This window comes from Salmo salar, chromosome ssa12 (assembly GCF_905237065.1).
Source record: "Salmo salar chromosome ssa12, Ssal_v3.1, whole genome shotgun sequence".
Taxonomy (NCBI): Eukaryota; Metazoa; Chordata; class Actinopteri; order Salmoniformes; family Salmonidae; genus Salmo; species Salmo salar.
In genome coordinates, this window is record NC_059453.1 from 65628693 (window position 1) to 65648873 (window position 20181).

The following is a 20181-nucleotide window of genomic DNA, read 5'->3' on the forward strand; positions in this document are numbered from 1 at the left end:
AGCTTCGACCTGAAGATCACTGACATCATGGTTCAACCTTGTTTTTTAATGAGTTCCCAGCTGTCTTGAAAGCACCATAAATCCAGAGAATGCTAGACTTTGATGACAAAATTTGCAGACGAAGGACTGCCGCACCACCTTCCAGTTCAAGTGAGCACAGCACAAGGTCCAAAAATGTATTGTATGCTGCTGCATAAATTATCTAATATGCCAGGAGATATGTAAACTGTAGCTAAGAAAGTAATACTAAGTATGTTGTGAAGTAAGCTGTTAGTAGCCCATGTGCCTCACCCTAATAATTTGATCCCTTTTCCCTTCATAATTTCGCCTACTGTTCTAAATTGGTGGTGCACATGTAGCCTATAGCCTGTTTTAGATAAATGTAATCATTGAATATTGTAAGAGCTTTCATTGTCTGCTTATATGCCCCCTTTATTAATCCTATGGTTCTGACTTGGTGTACAGGGAGAATACTGTAAGAACGGCCCATGTTCTGAATTCTGTTGCCGTACATTTCAAAAGTGCTGAAGTTATTTTGACTATGTCCGTCCTAGCTCACTCATTAATGTCTTAATTTAAATTATGGATTGCCACTTATTTTGGGCTCCCGAGTGGCGCAAGGCACTGCTTCTCAGTGCAAGAGGCGTCACTACAGTCCCTGGTACGAATCCAGGCTGTATCACATCCGGCAGTGATTGGGAGTCCCATAGGGCGGCGCACAATTGGCCCAGCGTTGTCCGGGTTTGGCCGGGGTAAGCCCTCATTGTAAATAAGAATTTGTTCTTAAGACTTGCCTAGTTAAAGGTTAAATAAAATAAAAATAGAAATAGAAATTATTCGCTCATTGTCACCTTATGCCATACTTTGTACATCTCAATTGTCAGTAGAAACCACATTTGTTTGCCTCCCTAGTGGTGCAGCGGTCTAAGGCACTGTATCGCTACAGACCTGGGTTCGATCCCGGGACTGTCGCAGCCGGCCGCAACTGGGAGACCCATGAGGCGGTGCACAATTGGCCCAGTGTAGTCCGGGTTTGGGGGAGGATTTGGCTGGCCGGGATGTCCTTGTCCCATCGCGCTCTAGAGACTCCTGTGGCGGGCCGGGCGCATGCTGACACGGTTGCCAGTTGTATGGTGTTTCCTCCGACACATCGGGGTTAAGCGAGCAGTGTGTCAAGAAGCAGTGTGGCTTGGCAGGGTCGTGTTTTGGAGGACGCATGGCTCTTGTATGGGTTGCAGTGATGGGACAAGTCTGTAACTACCAATTGGATATCACGAAATTGGGGAGAAAAAAAGGCGTAAAAAAAAAACACATTTGTTTAAGCAGGTCAGCTATATCCGCAGTTTTTTTAAAAGGCAGTAAATACGGCTGAATGAAATGTTTCACTGCCAGACAAGGCTCTGCTGATAGCCAGGTGTAGCAGTAGTAAGGTATTGGGACTGTACTGTTGGAACAGCTTAATGTAGGCCCTAACAGTTTGTGGGCACCGTTTCTCACCGTTATAGTGCAATTAATATCTTGTTTAGTGTTGTGACTTTGCTGGCATGCATCCCCCCCAAAATTGAGGGAGTTTGCCCCACCAAGATTTACATGCTAAAATCGCCACTGTTGTGACGTCAGCTCACCCTGACGTTTTGTCAGGTCAGTCATGTTCTGCAACTCATCATCATGTCTGTCCTCTCTGCAGACGACACCATAGTCAGAGCTGGATTCTTGCAGTGGGGTGCAGCTGTAGAGATAGATCCCAGCTGAGAGGAGAAATATCTTGCTTTCACAAGCATGTTGTTTGAATTCTGAGCATTCTCTTCTTTTTAATGAATTCTGCTTTTGAAAAAGGTTTGCATCATGATTCATTCTAAGATGTATTGTGGAAGTATTGGTATTTTATTGAAGATTGCAATGCACAATCAAGCTCTTTCTGAAATTAAATATGTGAAATCCTTTCCATTGAACTATGACTAAAATGTCCCATGAATTGTGTGTATGTGTGTGAAAAAGAGAGAGATGTTATGAGTTTATGAACGTTCTCATTCTTGCTGACCTCATCACAACTGAACACAACACATGTGGTTACCCCTGATCTCATTGCCACATAGGCTGTCATCTTTTGATTAATGTGAACCCAACCATATTTAAACAAAAAGAGAAATTTGTATTTTCAAAGGTTAGTCATTACTGCTAGTGAAAAACTCAATTTAGCTAGTGCTCACATAACCCCGTGCCTGTTGTAGCGCATCTGTGCTCTCTGAAATCCTCTCAGTCCTGTTGGACAGGACTTGCATGCCTCTCCAAACGTCACTCCATTCATTGCCATCAAGCACCGCGGAGAGGCGCACACAACGAAACAACGCTAGCAACGAGCAGCTCTCCTTCAAACCTGGACTATGAAGGGTTCCTGCCGACCACGAGCCACGCAAGACTGGACAGGTAGGGTTTCAACCCCGATGGAGTCGTAACATGTATAATTTCATGATGGATGCGATGAGGGAGTTTCAACGAGGACATACTGCCTAGTGCGTCGGCTAGCTAGCGCGCGGCGGAGGAAGTAAACAAGGTTGTCATGTTGGCTAGGTCTACATACAACAACAGAGCCATATCGACTCTTCAAATAATAATAAAGCGATGTCAACAGATTTATTTAGAAGCAACAGACGAATATTATCAGCGTTCGCAAAGACCGCTGTTCATAGTGCCACTCTGGTAGCATCGCAATCTGTCTTGCTAGTGAACCGTCAACTGTCAGTGACTATTGGTTGGTTAGTCAATGTTAGTACATGTTGCGTTTTTATTTGTGGAATCGTGGTGATGACAGCTGTTAGTCAAAATGTATCTTGTTAACGTTAGCTAGTCTATTTCATTATTAAATATGCGTTTAAATATTGTGCAATAAAAGCTATGAGATGCAATGTTTTGAGAAATGAAATACATTGCGCATATTTTATCCACATATAGCCTATCACGCAGTGCCCTGAATAGTGGATTAAACTCCACTCCGTGGTGAAGGAAGTTTCTGACGACTCCATCAACAGTGGAGAAGAGAATAATGCTATGTGAAATCTAGCTCCTACTACATCGATTCGCCCAAGTTCAATATTAACGAAACAAGGAAATTATGAAACCTTGTGCCTATGTTTGTCCCAGTAGTTACATGCTTTTCTTTGATTGCTGAAATCCATACTTTTTCAGTGAACAAATACAACCTCTGAGTGTTTGTTCAGCGCAAATGTGCATATGCCGATTGAATCTCAACAAGGAAACAGTCAGTGGTTGTATTTGATTAACGTTTATTGAAAGTATGGATTTTAGCAAAGAAAGCCACACAACTATAGAGGACAAACATGCGTACAAGGTAGGCGTTTAATTTAAACTTTTTGTTTAAAGTATTGACCTTGGCGAATTGATGTGATTGGAGCTAGATTACACAAAACCTGGTCTCTGCGCCACTCCGTTTTTTAAAATATATATATTTACCTTTATTTAACTAGGCAAGTCAGTTAAGAACAAATTATTATTTACAAGACGGCCTACCCCGGCCGAACCCTAACGACGCTGGGCCAATTGTGCGCCGCCCTGTCCTTCACCATGGAGTGGTTTAGTTTGCTAAGACCTGAACTGACATCTGCAGGACTGGAGAAGTGGGGTGTGTGAATGTGTACCATAATAGTGTTTATGTAGGGGAGGATTTACGCTTGGGAACGTATTATCTAATCTAAGTTCTTTAAAATGGTATATACATGTGGCCTTGTATTTTAAAGCCCAATCCTTGTCATAGAATGCTATGATACTTGAACCATGTGTCACCATAAACCTGTCAGATGCAAGCATTTCATTGCTGAGTACTGCACATAGCCTAACCCATTCATAGATGCCTTGATGATAGTATATTCTGGCAGGGAGAGTTTTGTTAAGAGCCCGCTTTTGGAAACATATGGAATGTATCTTTCCAGTCATTGAGAAATAATAATTTTAAAAGGGTTAAATTACTACACCTTTTTAGGGCTAGGGTTCCCACACAGCCATATTTGCATGTTACAGCACTTACTTGCGTAAAACAGAGGCGTAGCTACCTGTGTTAATTAGCTATCTGTTTCTCCGAAGAACGGTGTGCAAATAGAAGACGGAGGCCACAAACGTGTTGTTAAATAAAAAATATTGTCGGCTGCAACTGTAAAACCTGTTAACAGTGTACACTAAGTGTGTATTTTGCATTCGTGAAATTATTTTGATGTGATAACGGCTTTATGTTTCTAGAACGGTAACGCAATTGAGAATCGATTCACGTTTAGATGGAGTTTTTGGTTGTTTTGGCTGACAGAGCCAATTGGCCTCTCAACTGAACAGGTAAAGTCCTTGGATTATAAGGAGTGACGTTACGCTCCTTTAGGCTACGTGTATCCCAATAATGGACTAACTTCTGTTCTGTGGGATTCTGAAAACCTTGGTGAACTGTAGTCTGTCTGTGGCATGAGAGAAAACAGCAGTCTTTTTTTTAATACTTATACAGCTACAGACTCAGTTTAATTTACTGACACTGTTAGAAGAACCATATAAGGTCTGTTTCTTCCATATGTGGGACTGTCAGATTTCACTTCCAGAAGGTTTGGCTGTTTCTCTATGAACAATCAGTGCTTTGTCCCATATCAAGGGCGCAACAGGAACATGACCATGAATATAGCCTACATTTCTATTTCAGACTGGCCACATGCTGTATGTAGGCTGGAGTGTGAGTGCACAAGCTGCTTTTTCACTGAGTATCCATCAATGGTAAAAAGCATTACAATGTTGGCAGTTGAATAGGTATACTTTCTTCTGCTGTTGTCTGACTACACAGTATACCATTTCTATCTCCATATTTAAACAGCTGATGCTGTATGTTATCCCATGACACTGCACTATTATGCAAGACCCCTGTTCTGGCATCAAAACAAGCTCAGACCTTCCATTAACCAGATTGGCGCACATTCAACAAATCTGATCTGACAAAGTGGATATTTGTCAAATCCGTCATGATTTATGTATTGTAACAGGTGCAGAACCCTGTTTTTCGCTACATAACATGTAGAAGTTGTCCCTTTTCAGGTTTAGAAGAAGTGACTGCTAAATGCTAACTGCTGTTCATATAAGCTGGTCAGTAACTTTTAACTGTAATGCAGTTTATTGTTAACAGTGACATGAACATGTGTTGGGGTTGACATCCATACAAGCATTATACTCAGATTTTTATCTCAACATAGTGTGAAATACACATAAACAATGAGATGTAGGCACATTTTGCTGGGGTGCAACGAGGAGCCTCAGGATCTTTCCCCCACGGCCCTTTCTCCCACGCGTTTCCATGGCAATTCCATTGTTTTGGTCTAATTCGAATTGACCTCTTTACCGCATCTATATGGAACCTGAATGCTTCTAATGAGGACATTAGCAGCAGGAGCATCATCATCACCACCCTCTATTCTTAAGAATTGATCCAAGTCAGGCTGGACCACGTGACTGACTTTTTCAACCTCTCTCTGACCATGTCTGGAATGTCTGCATGTTTCAAGCAGACCACCATAGTCCCTGTGCCCAAGAACCCCAAGGTAACCTGACTAAATGACTATCGCCCCGTAGCACTCACAGCTGCACACAGCAAATTCTCCAGTGTTAAATCAACCCTGACAGTGTTACATTTAACACTGGGCCACTGTCTATACAGGTCCATGATAATGAGTGTTAAATTAACACTGTGCTTAACAGCAATGTTCCCTCGTTTTTTTCCGGTACTGAGCAAATTTCAGGTTTAGTGAGTGCAAACTTTAACATTGAAAATTCTGTGCAACTTCCAGCACGCGTTTACTGTGAACACTGAGGCTGTACCCGCTTTAAGTTACAGTTTCAGACAGTGGTCAAATAGGCTACTGTGGCTATTTGATCATAGGCCTACCAGAGTGTCCTGCCATCAAAAACAATGGATAGAATGCATCCCATAACATTTTAACATGGAAGTAGATGTTCTATCATTCAGCCGACAATAGCAGCCAATGTGTGGTGTTCAATGTATGCTTAAATTCCTTGACTTCTGAAAAAAACAGGCTGGGCTTGACATTAACCTGTTTATCCACTTGTCCTTCAGACAATGAGGTGACTGAAAGTGTTGTTTGATGCATAAAAACACTTTACAAAATAGAATGCATTATTATTCCCATACAATTATTACAGAGAATCAGACAAATTATCCAACCCCTGCCTATTGGCTACTTGGCTATTCAAGCCTGTATCAAAATGCAACACTGCCCCTTTTAAGACAAAAAAATACACTTTTTACCTAACTAGCTTTTCAAAGATGTTAATAAATGTGCAGGTTTTGTGCTCTTGTAGGAAGCAATCACTCCCCCATTGCTGACTACAAATGATCTATAACTGGGCTAATAACTCACTAACTATCAAAAGATATGAACAAATGTGCACACGTGGCTACATGCAGCTCTCGCTTTGATCTCAAAACAAGCACATCTTGCTTATGCCGCGCCGGTCTGTGTAGAATATGGCTGAGTCCTGCAGGTCAATGCAATAGAATCCTACTCTGATGCATTCTGCCTACAACAAAATCTCTTGCATAGTTAGTTTTGCATAAGAAGTCTTGCATAGTTAGTTTTGCATAAGAAGTCTTGCATAGTTAGTTTTGTTTCGGTATGTTGCATTGAAAGTGGCTAATATTTTGTTGATTCGATCACAATTCCCTTTTTGCCTTCTATTTTTGTTTTTTTTACTGAATCTATGGCATTATTTAGGATGCTTAAGACAGAAGCTTATACTAAATAAAACGAATTATTTGAACAACAGTGCAGAAAGTGTGGTTTCACATAAAACTATTTTCTAAATATTGTGTCTTTTTAATGGGATTCACCCTCGCGTCCCTGAATGTTCCACACTCTACCTGCTAAACTACCCGTCAGGTAAAACTTCATAGAAAATCCTAACTAGATTTGTAAGTATGGTGTCTAGTAGAGGTCGGTGTTTGAAAGCAGCTTGGAATTGAAGAAAGCATCGGAACCACTGCAAAATCAGTGGGGTCTCGCATTCAAACACACGGTTTGAAAAGGCATGTGATCAAACATAGCTTTGGATGTCATTGATGACGTACCTCTGATAAAGTGACACGCATCGGCACACTGCTTCGAAGTTAGCCTCTTAGCGATTTCAACGCATGACTTGGAGCTCCAGTATCAAACGTAACATCACAACTAGGAAGTGTATATAGTTTACACCAATAACACCTTGTATAGTATTTTTAACTCTAGGAAGTGTATATAGTTTACACCAATGGTGTTATGCAATAACACCTCATATAGTATTTTGAACCAACACATAAAGGTCCTTATCTCGTGACAAGATCAGTCAGTGTTAGGTTATGGACATTACAATAGTATTTATAACGAAAAAAACAAAACAAAACAATTTGTATGAAATGTATGCATTCACTACTGTAAGTCGCTCTGGATAAGAGCGTCTGCTAAATGACTAAAATGTAAATGTATAAATCATTATTGTCACATGCCGTTATGTAAGCAAGTTATATACTTCAGCACTAGTAGTAGTCATTCTTAATTTACATAACCATAGACCACTTAAACTGGTACAACACTTCCACTCACAGGTAGCCAAAAATATGGCCCCACCAAGCCACGCCCCCAATATAATTCCCAGTGTCCTTTGCCTTTTCAAGTGAATTGTAGAGTTACCACCCATGACTGTATGTGTTAGTGACATTATTGTTAAATTCGTTCAGTTTCAGTCCTGTGGAATTCACCAAGTGAGTTCCTACTGGAGATGAATGTTATCATTAAAATAAAACTTTTTGACAAAACATATGTCGTTGAGGCCTTACTTTGATGGATGAGTTTTACCTTGACACAGTGGTGCTAGGAACATAATGGTTTACAGGCCACATCATGGTTTACAGGCCTGCAGGGCACATTATGCTGGTTTGCAAAGTGATGTGTAATTCCAATTGGAATCCATCCAGAGTTAGGACAGCCAACTGTTGGAACTTTTCATCAGCAACCTGCATTCAGAATGACTGACATTGATAAAGGAGACTACCTAAACCATTTAAACTGGATCAACCATTTCAGTAACAGGTGCAATAAATGTAACTAGCTGATTGGATTAGTTTAGAAAACATTCTGTTATTTATGCTTGTGTAGCATGAGATTAATCAATCAATCAATCAATCAATCAATCAATCAATCAATCAATCAATCAATGTACATGTGAAAATACAGATATTAAAAACAATCCCCAAAAAATCAAACTTCAGTAGAGCATGCTGGGAAATATGATAATGATAGGTGTGGTTTTGAAGGGAATATTTTACAGAGTATAACTGACACAATCACTCTTTCACACACAACACTGGTTATTATTAACAACAACATTGCGGTACTTTTACACCACTGAGTGTTAATTTAAACCCTGAATCGACACTAGAAATGATACACTGAAAAATCACTCGGTAACACTGGCCAATTTGCTGTGTAGCCATGAAATGCTTTGAAAGGCTGGTCATGGCTCACATCAAAACCATCATCCCAGACACCCTGGACCCACTCCAATTCGCATATTCCACAGATGACGCAATCTCTATTGCACTCTACACTGCCCTGTCCCACCTGGATAAAAGGAACACCTACGGTGCCTTCGGAAAGTATTCAGACTCTTTGAATTTTCCACATTTTGTTAGGTTACAGGCTTTTTCTAAAATTGATGAAACAGTCTCTCCCCCCCCCATCAATCTACACACAATACCCCATAATGACAAAGCAAACATGGGATTTTAGATCTTTTTTAGTAAAAAATAAATAAATACTGAAATATCACATTTTACATAAGTATTCAGACCTTTTACTCAGTACTTTGTTGAAGCGCCTTTGGCAGCGATTACAGCCTCGAGTCTTCTTGGGTATGACGCTACAAGCTTGACCCTCCTGTATTTGTGGAGTTTCTCCCATTCTTCTCTGCAGATCCTCTCAAGCTCTGTCAGGTTGGATGGGGAGCATCACTGCACAGCTATTTTCAGGTCTCTCCAGAGATGTTCGATCGGGTTCAAGTTCGGGCTGTGGCTGTGCCACTCAAGGACATTGAGACTTGTCCCGAAGCCACCCCTGCGATGTCTTGGCTGTGTGCTTAGGGTCGTTGTCCTGTTGGAAGGTGAACCTTCGCCCTAGTCTGAGGTCCTGAGTGCTCTGGAGCAGGGTTTCATCAAGGATCTCTGTACTGTACTTTGCTCTGTTCATCTTTCCCTTGATCCTGACTAGTCTCACAGTCCCTGCCGCTGAAAAACATCCCCACAGCATGAAGCTGCCACAACCATGCTTCACTGTAGGGATGGTGCCATGTTTCCTCCAAAAATTACGCTTGGCATTCAGGCCAAAGAGTTCAGTCTTGGTTTTATCAGACCAGAGAATCTTGTTTCTCATGGTCTGAGAGTCTTTTTAGGTGCCTTTTGACAAACTCGAAGCGGGCTGTCATGTGCCTTTTTACTGAGGAGTGGCTTCCGTCTGGCCACTCTACCATAAAGGACTTTGTCCGTTCGCTCACTTTCTTGACTGCTCTATCTTGAGTTAATATACATGACATATTGCCAAAAATACTATGCATATTATGCATGAAACGGACAAAATGTAAACATAATTTGTATGGGCTATGATGGCCATTGGCTCAACTTACCCCAAGGCAAACATTTTGACTATAAATAAAACTATAATATTGTCCCACAGAGCTACAAGGGTGTACTTTCATGCTAGGTTTAGGACCTCATATTGTAGCTTATAAAGACCCCAACTGATGTGTAAAACAATCTACTTTGGTTTAGATACAAACATCATGAGACCTATAACGCACTGCATTTGATTTTGTGAAAATCAGTTTGTTGGACTTAACTTGCTTACCACTTTTTCCATGTGGTGTATTCCTTCAAAGACTCCATGAAATGATTACCTCTTCCTAAACATTTGCTCACATGATTCATTTTGTGTATTGTTTCCTAGAAACAAGGGGTGTCTCAACTTACCCCACTCTCTCCTATTGTGTGTGTGAGTCTGTCTGTGTGCATGCTCATGTTCATGAATCCATGTTTATTTCTGTGTAGGTCCATCCAGATGAGAATGTCTTGGCTTCCTAAAAGCCATAGCCTACATTACAATATGAACATAGGACGAATGACGGAGGGGGCTTGCATTGAATGTATTTTATTACAAATGGAAAATGTGGTAAGCAAGTTAAGTCCAACAAACTGATTTTCACAAAATCAAATGCAGTGCGTTATAGGTTTCATGATGTTTGTATCTAAACCAAAGTAGATTGTTTTACACATCAGTTGGGGTCTTTATAAGCTACAATATGAGGTCCAAAACCTAGCATGAAAGTACACCCTTGTAGCTCCGTGGGACAATATTATAGTTTTATTTATAGTCAAAATAGTCAACATATTATGCTATAAGCCTTTGTCATTGATGAAATAGGCCTATTTCATTTTCTATCGTTGATACTAGTCTAATGATAGACGGACCATGAAGTAATTCTTTGGACTACTCCGTTGATTTAACTGATTACAGGGTGTGCACCAGCATGAAACAATATTAGTTAGGTCAGAGAGAGGCTGATGCCATTGTTTGTACATGTGTGTGTGTGTGTTTGGTTTGTGTTAAGGCTCGCAAAGCAGAGCTGCGTTTTATTGTTAGGGCCCAGGAAAAACTCCTGATCCTACTGCAGAGCTGTGTCGAAGTGGAGCGTAGAACCAACCGTTGCAGTGAATTGAAGCCTGATTTATGCTAGTATCTCCCGCCATAAATTGTCGTTGCACTGTCAGCCCATCCCCTGATCCCATTGTAGCTGGAGGAGAGTTGATGAGGTGGGTGGTGGTTGTTGTTGTGACAGAGTAATAAGTCACTGATATTTCGCAAGGACCAGGAAGGGCTTTAAAGGCGGTGTCTGTTCTGTCTGTGGGGTGGCTGGATCATTTCTAAAAGCTTGGACTGGAGCCAGTGACTTTCCATTGCTGTCTGTGTTGATGCAGGCCACTGTGCATGATAAATACAGAGTTCCCTTGATCATCACAGATTCTTTTTTTACTTTATTGCTAAAATTAGATAATCGCGTCCTGGTTCCTGCATGTGACTGTTTCTCTCCAACATTAGGCCTGGTATGTGATTATTCCCGAATTACCTTTGATCTGTCTGGTTTGGCAACTCTGGTAGTAGCACACTTTTGACTGTACCCAGAGGACAGCTTCGGTATTGCAGTTTAACTGATGTCCAGCCCAGAGAGACAATTCCCATAGACGGCCCAATAGGGCTCCAACGTTCTGTGCCCCTCTTCCTGTGGTTATGGTTTCGAAACTAATAAGCCACTTTTAGCATACACATTTCAACAACACGATGGTTGTGGTTCCAAACATTGAATAGGTACTTTTTAAAATATTTTACATCTCTTTTTAAGGTCCAGTGCAGTCAAAAACGTGATTTTTCCTTGTTTATATATATTTCCACACTATGAGGTTGGAATAATACTGTTAAATTGTTAAAATGATGATAATGCCCTTTTAGTGACATCACCATGCGATAAATTAGTTAAAAGACCAATAAAAAAAGAGTTCTAAACCTCTCTGCCAATAGCAGCAAATTTTCAGTTTTTCTCTCCCCACTCAAACCACTTCCAGACAGTCCTAGCTAAATTATGTATGTTGTTGTACTTTTACCCTTTTATCTCCCCAATTTCATGATATCCAATTGGTAGTTAGTCTTGTCCCATCCCTGCAACTCCCCTACGGACTCTGGAGAGGCGACGGTTGAGAGCAATGTGTCCTCCGAAACACAACCCTGCCAAGCCGCACTGCTTCTTGACATACTGCTCGCGTAACCAGGGTGCCAGCCGCACCAATGTGTCGGAGGAAACACCGTCCAGCTGGCGACCGAGGTCAGCTTGCAGGCGCCCGGCCCGCCACAAGGAGTCGCTAGAGCGCAATTGGACAAGAAAATCCCGGCCGGCCAAACTCTCCCCTAACGCGGACGACGCTGGGCCAATTGTGCGCCGCATCATGGGTTTCCTGGTCACAGCCGGCTGTGGCACAGCCTGGAATCGAACTCGGGTCTGTAGTGACGCCTCCAGTGCCTTAGACCGCTGCGCCACTCGGGAACCTAACTAAATTCTTGCTTGAGAAACTGCTCTTGGCTAAGAAGCTATTTTTATTTGTTTCATTTTGGCCATTTTTAATTGAAAACATTCACAGTAAAGTACTTAATTGTTACCCAGAAATGATTTGATATTGAGATAAAAACAGCTGCATTGGACCTTTAAAAAAAATTATAATAATAATAAAAAAGATTTAAAAAAATGAAAAAAACAAGATATGAAGAAAAAAGTCAATGGTACAAGACTGTGTACATACCAGAGTTAGGGGGCAAACAAACGACTCCTCCCATACAGCATGGTGGTCTATCTCAGACATCACATGACCACTGGACTCATTCATTGGAAAGCATTGGGCCAAAACACCACGTTGGCCAGCTCTATATACTGTAGAACAAGATAAATGATAATGAGGAATATAAGCCATGAAGGCAGCTGTCTAAGCCCTGTAGAACTAGATAATGGTTATATTTAAGCAAAACGGCCCGAAGTGTAGTGCCTGGATACAGCCCTTAGCTGTGGTATATTGGCCATATACCACAAACCCCTGAGGTGCCTTATTGCTATTATTTACTGGTTACCAACATAATTAGAACAATAAACAAGTAATTTAGCGTCATACCCAATGTTCCCTCTAAGCTGTGCGGGTGCACAGCTCATCCAGGACTGCCGTGCAGAAGAAATACCAGCCTGCGCAGACGCACGAGATTGAACTTCAATCAACTTTACTCAAGTTTGACCCGTTAATTTACACTATCAACGTTTTCTTCTACTGTGAGATTTGTTTGAATCAATGCAACATACCAAAACAAATATAACTATGCAATAATTAGTCTGTGATTTTCTTTTAGGCAGAGCGCATTGGAGAATTCTATTGCAATGACAGGCATGAGTGATCTCGGGTAGATATACTTGTTTTGAGACCAAAGCCGCATCTTGCCAAGTGTGCACATTTGTTCATATTATTTGCTAGTTAGTGAGTTATTAGCCCAATTATAGCTAATTTCCCTCAGCAACCCCTTTATTCGTCAAGTTTTCATCCAATATGTTGTGAATACAATATTGTAAATGATGAAAGTATTGTTGGTAAGATAGGAATGTTCTTTTAGGAGTCATGAGAACTTCTAATCATATCCTTTGCACATTAAGTAGCCACGCCCGAGTGAGCTTGTCACCATGACGGAACGCCCCTTTTGATCAGGAGTGCATAAAGGCTTGGAAGAGGAATCAACCTTTAGACCAGGAAAAGTGAGGCGAGAGCTACATGTTTTAAATGGTTGAAACTCTGAATCTCAACACGAGGTGAAGAAATAAACTCCCCTTCCAGAGACACGAAGAGCTGCAGCTCATGTCCATCGTGGTCCGAATCCTGAATACCAAAACAAGGAGGAAGAGGTGAGGTGGTCTTAAGTCAGATATCAAGAAAAGCGAATCTAAGTGAGACTATCCTACTACGCTCATCACCAATGGGAACCGTCAACATGGCTGGTTATCTTCCAGAGTGAACAACAGAAGACGGGAAAGGGGAGACCCCTTTCGGACAGTCCGTGCCATACAGCTGGAAGGCCAACAACCTTCTGAAGTAGGGCTGTTCCGGCAGAGATAAAACTCACACGTAAATGAATTCATGATTTCTTATTCCAAACACTTGGCGGTTCTTGTGCAAACTATATGATTAATGTTACTGTGAGAATAATTCTGAGATGTCTCAACGATAAGTGTGCCTTTCTCTCTCTCCCCCTCTCCATCTACTATTTCTTTACTTTTCCCATGATGTCAAGCAAAGAAGCACTGAGTGTAGGCCTTGAAATGCATCCACAGGTACACCTCAAATTATGTCAATTAACCTATCAGAAGCTTCTAAAGCCATGACATCATTTTATGGAATTTTCCAAGCTGTTTAAAGGCACAGTCAATTTAGTGTATGTAAACTTCTGACCCACTGGAATTGAGATTAAGTGAAATAATCTGTCTGTAAACAATTGTTGAAAAAATGACTTGTGTCATGCACAAAGTAGATGTCCTAACCGACTTGCCAAAACTATAGTTTGTTAACAAGAAATTTGTGGAGTGGTTGAAAAACGAGTTTTAATGACTCCAACCTAAGTGTATGTAAACTTCCGACTTCAACAGTAGATATGTGATGAGTAATGCAAGATATCTAAACATCATTATTAAAGTGGCATTAATGAAGTGACTAGTGATCCATTTGTTAGAGTGGCCAATGATTTCAAGTCTATGTAGGCAGCAGCCTCTCTGTGTTAGTGATGGCTGTTTAACAGTCTGATGGCCTTGAGATAGAAGCTTTTTTTCAGTCCCGGTTCCAGCTTTGATGCACCTGTACTCACCCTGCTACCATCCCCTCACCCCGCTACCATCGGCTTCTGGATGGTAGCAGGGTGATCAGACAGTGGCTCGGGTGGTTGTTGTCCTTGATTATCTTTTTGGCCTTCCTGTGACATCGGGTGCTGTAGGTGTCCTGGAGGGCAGGTATTTTGCCCCCGGTGATGTGTTGTGCAGACCGCACCACCCTTTGGAGAGCCCTGCGGTCGTGGGTGGTGCAGTTGCCGTACCAGGCGGTGATACAGCTCGACAGGATGCTCTCAGTTGTGCATTTGTAAAAGTTTGTGAGGGTTTTAGGTGACAAGCCAAATTTCTTCAGCCTCCTGAGGTTGAAGAGGCGCTGTTGCGCCTTCACCACACTGTGTTGGTGGACCATTTCAGTTTGTCCGTGATGTGTATGCCGAGGAACTTAAAACTTTCCACCTTTTCCACTGCTGTCCTGTCGATGTGGATAGGGGGGTGCTCCCTCTGCTGTTTCCTGAAGTCCACAATCATCTCCTTTGTTTTGTTGTCGTTGAGTTAGAGGTTGTTTTCCTGACACAACACTCACAGTGCCCTCACCTCCTCCCTATAGGATGTCTCGTCGTTGTTGGTGATCAAGCCTACTACTGTTGTTGTCATTCATAGAAATACCAGTCGATGTAAATACATTTGACTGGTCATGCTTATCGGTCTATAAGTTAATTTGCATAGTTTAGTGGAATTAAATTGATGCGTGTGTATATTCATTATGTATCTTATTTATCACATGCGTACAGCATGCAGATACAGAGGTTAGGAGTGGAAAATCTGTCATACAGCGTGAGAGCTGATGCTACAGCATCTCAAACAGCAAATGCATAGGAAACGGAAGGCAGGCTTCATCAGTGTGTCACACACCACTTTGCAATGAGCTGGAGGCAGTATGCATTTTGAAAACATATACTTCATTGTTTGAAAGCTGAATGTTTGAATTAATATATATTATGAGGCATGTCTTACCTTGCTTCAAAGTAGCCTAGCCAAAATCAGACTAAATCTGTGGAGGCAATTATTTTCTATTAACTTTCTTTCATTGTCCAGTAGCCAAAGGCACAATCCAAGTCATATTAGCAACCCATGCTAGTTGTTGCATATTAGATCTCCCCTTTTTCTAAATGTTATTTAGAAAAATGAAACAGCCCCCATGTGCGGTGCGCTTTTGAGAACTGTGTGTTCCTGCTAATTGCATTATGGAACAAACATTTGCACGTAACCTACTGCCTTGTGCACATTGCTGCGCTTATAATGTGAATAAATAATAGTTTAGCAACATTTTAAGCTAAACATTCTGATCTGTTGAATCAGACTCATCACTTTTTAACACTTTTTATGTAGCCTAGGCCTGCTGGGTGTATTATTTTACATTTACATTTTACATTTTAGTCATTTAGCAGATGCTCTTATCCAGAGCGACTTACAGTAGTGAATGCATACATTTCATACAATTTCATACATTTCATACATTTTTTTTTCTGTGCTATCATCCCACAACTGTTCCACATCTGTCCCAGAGTCTGTTTGGAATAGGCCAGTTCTTTCTTGACAAGCTGACCAATAGAATAGGTCAACTTTTATACTATGGGGGATAGTAGATTGACAGGCTAGTGATTTTGCTGTTCGTTTCTCATCTTGTTGACTGAGGAAAAGTAAATGTGGACAGTTATTCTAACGTGTTCAAAGTGCGCATCAGAATTATGTAAGAAGGACCGCACATTGTTGCTTCCCCGACTTGCATGTTCTGTTAATATAAATGACCATAATCTAAATGTGATTTCTGTTGTTCTGACCACTGTGAGTGTATGCCCTAATCAGGTTATGCACCCAATGCATATGGGTCCGGTAGATTTCTCAAATGTCCAGTAAATAAAAAATGCTGCCAGGTCAAATGTCTGCTGCCACATTTTCCTTACAGAAACCCTGATTCTGCATCACTATGAACATTTTAAAATGTTATTGGGAATACTACAATTATAGTTCATACCGGTATGGTCATGAGAAACTTATCAAATCAACTCACCATTGAGTTGTTTGGCGGCCATATTGGAAAAAGGCTTCTGTGGGGTTAATACATGAATCTTGTGATGGCCCTGTACAAATCTTTTTAAAGCCCTGTTCTAGCTGTTTGTGTGAAATGTGGTGCCTCTATCACCAAAGTTACAATACAAAAACATAGCTGTAATTCAATGGCTAGGCTTCTAACATTCTATGGTCAACGGCACAATACGGGCTATTTTTAAACAATAGTTGTAGCTGGTGCTTTCAAAGTTGGTTATATTATATATAATTTAAAGTCATTTTATGACCTTTTGCAGAACCACTTGTCAAACAAAGACTAAAATGTATAAGGCTTTCCTTTTTTAAGCAATTTACACAGGTTATTCTGATTTTGTATGCTAAAGGTCAAAAGTCAAGGTTCTGTTGACCTGAACATTCCAAAAAATGTGTCCGATTTGATAGCTGTGAATCTAAGCCTTCAAATGATATATGATTAAAGAGTGTACTTGAGAAATAACTTGTTGTAAATTGAAATTGTTTTTCATAGGGTAAAATCTGTTATGGGGAATAACTTGGATAAAACCGAGAAAGCTACCATTGCTGCACTGCTATCACACATTTTCCAACTCTAGGGACATGGCTCAATTGGTAGGGTTGTGGGTTCGATTCCCACGGGGGACCAGTATGAACAAATATGAAAATGTATGCACTCACTACTGTAAGTTGCTCAGGATAAAAGCGTCTGCTAAATGACTAAAATGTAAATGTTATAGACCTTCAAGAAAATCACTATGAGACATCGTGAGCCTGACCGCCCTGGCTCATGGACTAATAGACATAGACATATACATCATTGACATACGCGCACACAGAAAGAAGTCAGCTCTGACAAATCCAGCTCAGAGAAGCACTATGAGTGCGTAGTTGAGCACACAGAAGGATGTTGTGAGCGGATTGTCCTCGCAGTGGCAGACCACGTGTAAAAAGACCTGCACAGGATCGGTACATCCGAACATCACACCTGCAGGACAGGTACAGGATGGCAACAACAACTGCCCGAGTTACACCAAGAACGCACTTTTGATTTTGCCCCCCCCCCCCTTTGTTCAGGGACACTATTCAATTTCTGTTAATCACATGTCTGTGGAACTTGTTCAGTTTATGTCTCAGTTGTTGAATCTTGTTGTTATGTTCATACAAATATTTACACATGTTAAGTTTGCTGAAAATAAACGCAGTTGACAGTGAGAGCAACTGCGTAAGAAAAGTTGATGGCATCTATTAAAAAGAGGAGGATCCGTTTAGCTTTCTATAGGCTAGGCCTACTATATTTATTTCTCAACTTTCCTAATATTAAGCACATTGCATCGCTTTTCAACCACAATACCCTACCTGGCTGGCATAAAAATGAACCTCGGGGGAAAAGCGTCCTCAATTTGCTATTCAAGCACATACGGATGATGTCTTTTTTTTTTACCCTGCAGTGCATGATAATGCACGGCAGGTAGACTAGCACTTAAAAGCGTTGGGCCAGTAACTGAAAGGTTGCTGGTTTGAATACCCATTCTGGCAAGATGAATAAATCTGCATGTATGTATGTATGTATGTATGTATGTATGTGTGTGTGTGTGTGTGTGTGTGTGTGTGTGTGTGTGTGTGTGTGTGTGTGTGTGTGTGTGTGTGTGTGTGTGTGTGTGTGTGTGTATATATACATACATACATACATACATACACACACACACACACACACACACACACACACACACACACACACACACACACACACACAAGTATATATATGCACATACACACACACACACACACACACAAAAGTATGTGTATATATATATATATTTTTTTATATGGTGTGTATATATATACTTTTGTGTATGTATGTATACATGCATGCACACACACACACACACACATACACACACACACACACATACACACACACACACACACACACACAAAAGTATATATATATATATATAAATATGAGGGAGAGAGTCCAAAACAGTATGTGAAAAAAATAGTATGTGGACACCTTCAAATTAGTGAATTCTTCTCTATATACAAAAGTATATAGTGTGTGTGTGTATATATGTGTATTCCCAGTCATGTGAAATAGATAGATTAGGGCCTAATTCATTTATTTAAACTATACATTTTTTTTAATTGTTGCGTTTATATTTTTGTTCAGTGTAAATTAGCTTTAACTTCCCGTCCCACCTAGTCAACAGCCAGTGGAATCGCGTGGCGCGAAATACAAATACCTCAAAAATGCTATAACTTCAATTTCTCAAACATATGACTATTTTACACAATTTTAAAGACAAGAGTCTCGTTAATCTAACCACATTGTCCGATTTCAAAAAGGCTTTACAGCGAAAGCAAAACATTAGATTATGTCAGGAGAGTACCCTGCCAAAAATAATCACACAGCCATTTTCAAAGCAAGCATATATGTCACAAAAACCAAAACCACAGCTAAATGCAGCACTAACCTTTGATGATCTTCATCAGATGACACTCCTAGGACATTATGTTATACAATACATGCTTGTTTTGTTCAATCAAGTTCATATTTATATCAAAAACCAGCTTTTTACATTAGCATGTGATGTTCAGAACTAGCATACCCACCGAAAACTTCCGGTGAATTTACTAAATTACTCATGATTAACGTTCACAAAATACGTAACAATTATTTTAAGAATTATATATACAGAACTCCTTTATGCAATCGCGGTGTCAGATTTTAAAATAGCTTTTCGGCGAAAGCACATTTTGCAATATTCTGAGTACATAGCCCGGCCATCACGGCTAGCTAATTTGACACCCACCAAGTTTGGCCCTCACCAAACTCAGATTTACTATAAGAAAAATTGGATTACCTTTCCTGTTCTTCGTCAGAATGCACTCCCAGGACTTCTACTTCAACAACAAATGTTGTTTTGGTTCCAAATAATCCATAGTTATATCCAAATAGCTCCGTTTTGTTCGTGCGTTCAAGTCACTATCCGAAGGGTGACGCGCGAGCGCATTTCGTGACAAAAATATTCAAAATATACCATTACCATACTTCAAAGCATGTCAAACGCTGTTTAAAATCAATTTTTATGCGATTTTTTTCTCGTAAAATAGTGATAATATTCCAACCGGGCGATGTTGGATTCATTCAAAGGCTGAAAGAAAAAAATTGAGAATTCTCATAAACGCACATCTCCAGTGTCACTGTTCCCAGCCTGACCACTCACAAATTCCCCTGCTGTTCTTCGCCTAGAGACAGGAGATACGTCATTCCACTTTCTGGCGCCTTCTGAGAGCCAATGGAAGCCTTAGAAAATGTTACGTTACAGCAGAGATGCTGTATTTTCGATAGAGATGCAACAGAAGGATAACAAATTGTCAGACAGGGCACTTCCTGTATGGAATCTTCTCAGGTTTTGGCCTGCCATATGAGTTCTGTTATACTCACAGAAACCATTCAAACAGTTTTAGAAACTTTAGAGTGTTTTCTATCCAAATCTACTAATTATATGCATATTCTCGTTTCTGGGCAAGAGTAGTAACCAGTTTAAATCGGGTACGTTTTTTTCTGGCCGTGCAAATACTGCCCCCTAGCCCCAACAGGTTAAAACAGCAACATTT

General features: G+C 40.6%; 1 protein-coding gene across 1 annotated transcript in view; it reads left to right on the forward strand.

Moving 5' to 3' along the window:
• Window positions 1–2308: 2308 nt before the first annotated feature.
• LOC106565557 (6-phosphofructo-2-kinase/fructose-2,6-bisphosphatase 4) overlaps window positions 2309–20181 on the forward strand; it is a 46092-nt gene continuing 28219 nt past the window's right edge. The window contains exon 1 of the mRNA XM_014132816.2: window positions 2309–2427. Within this exon, the coding sequence (XP_013988291.1) occupies window positions 2385–2427 (43 nt within the window). The 5' untranslated portion in view covers window positions 2309–2384. The remainder of the gene's footprint in view (window positions 2428–20181) is intronic.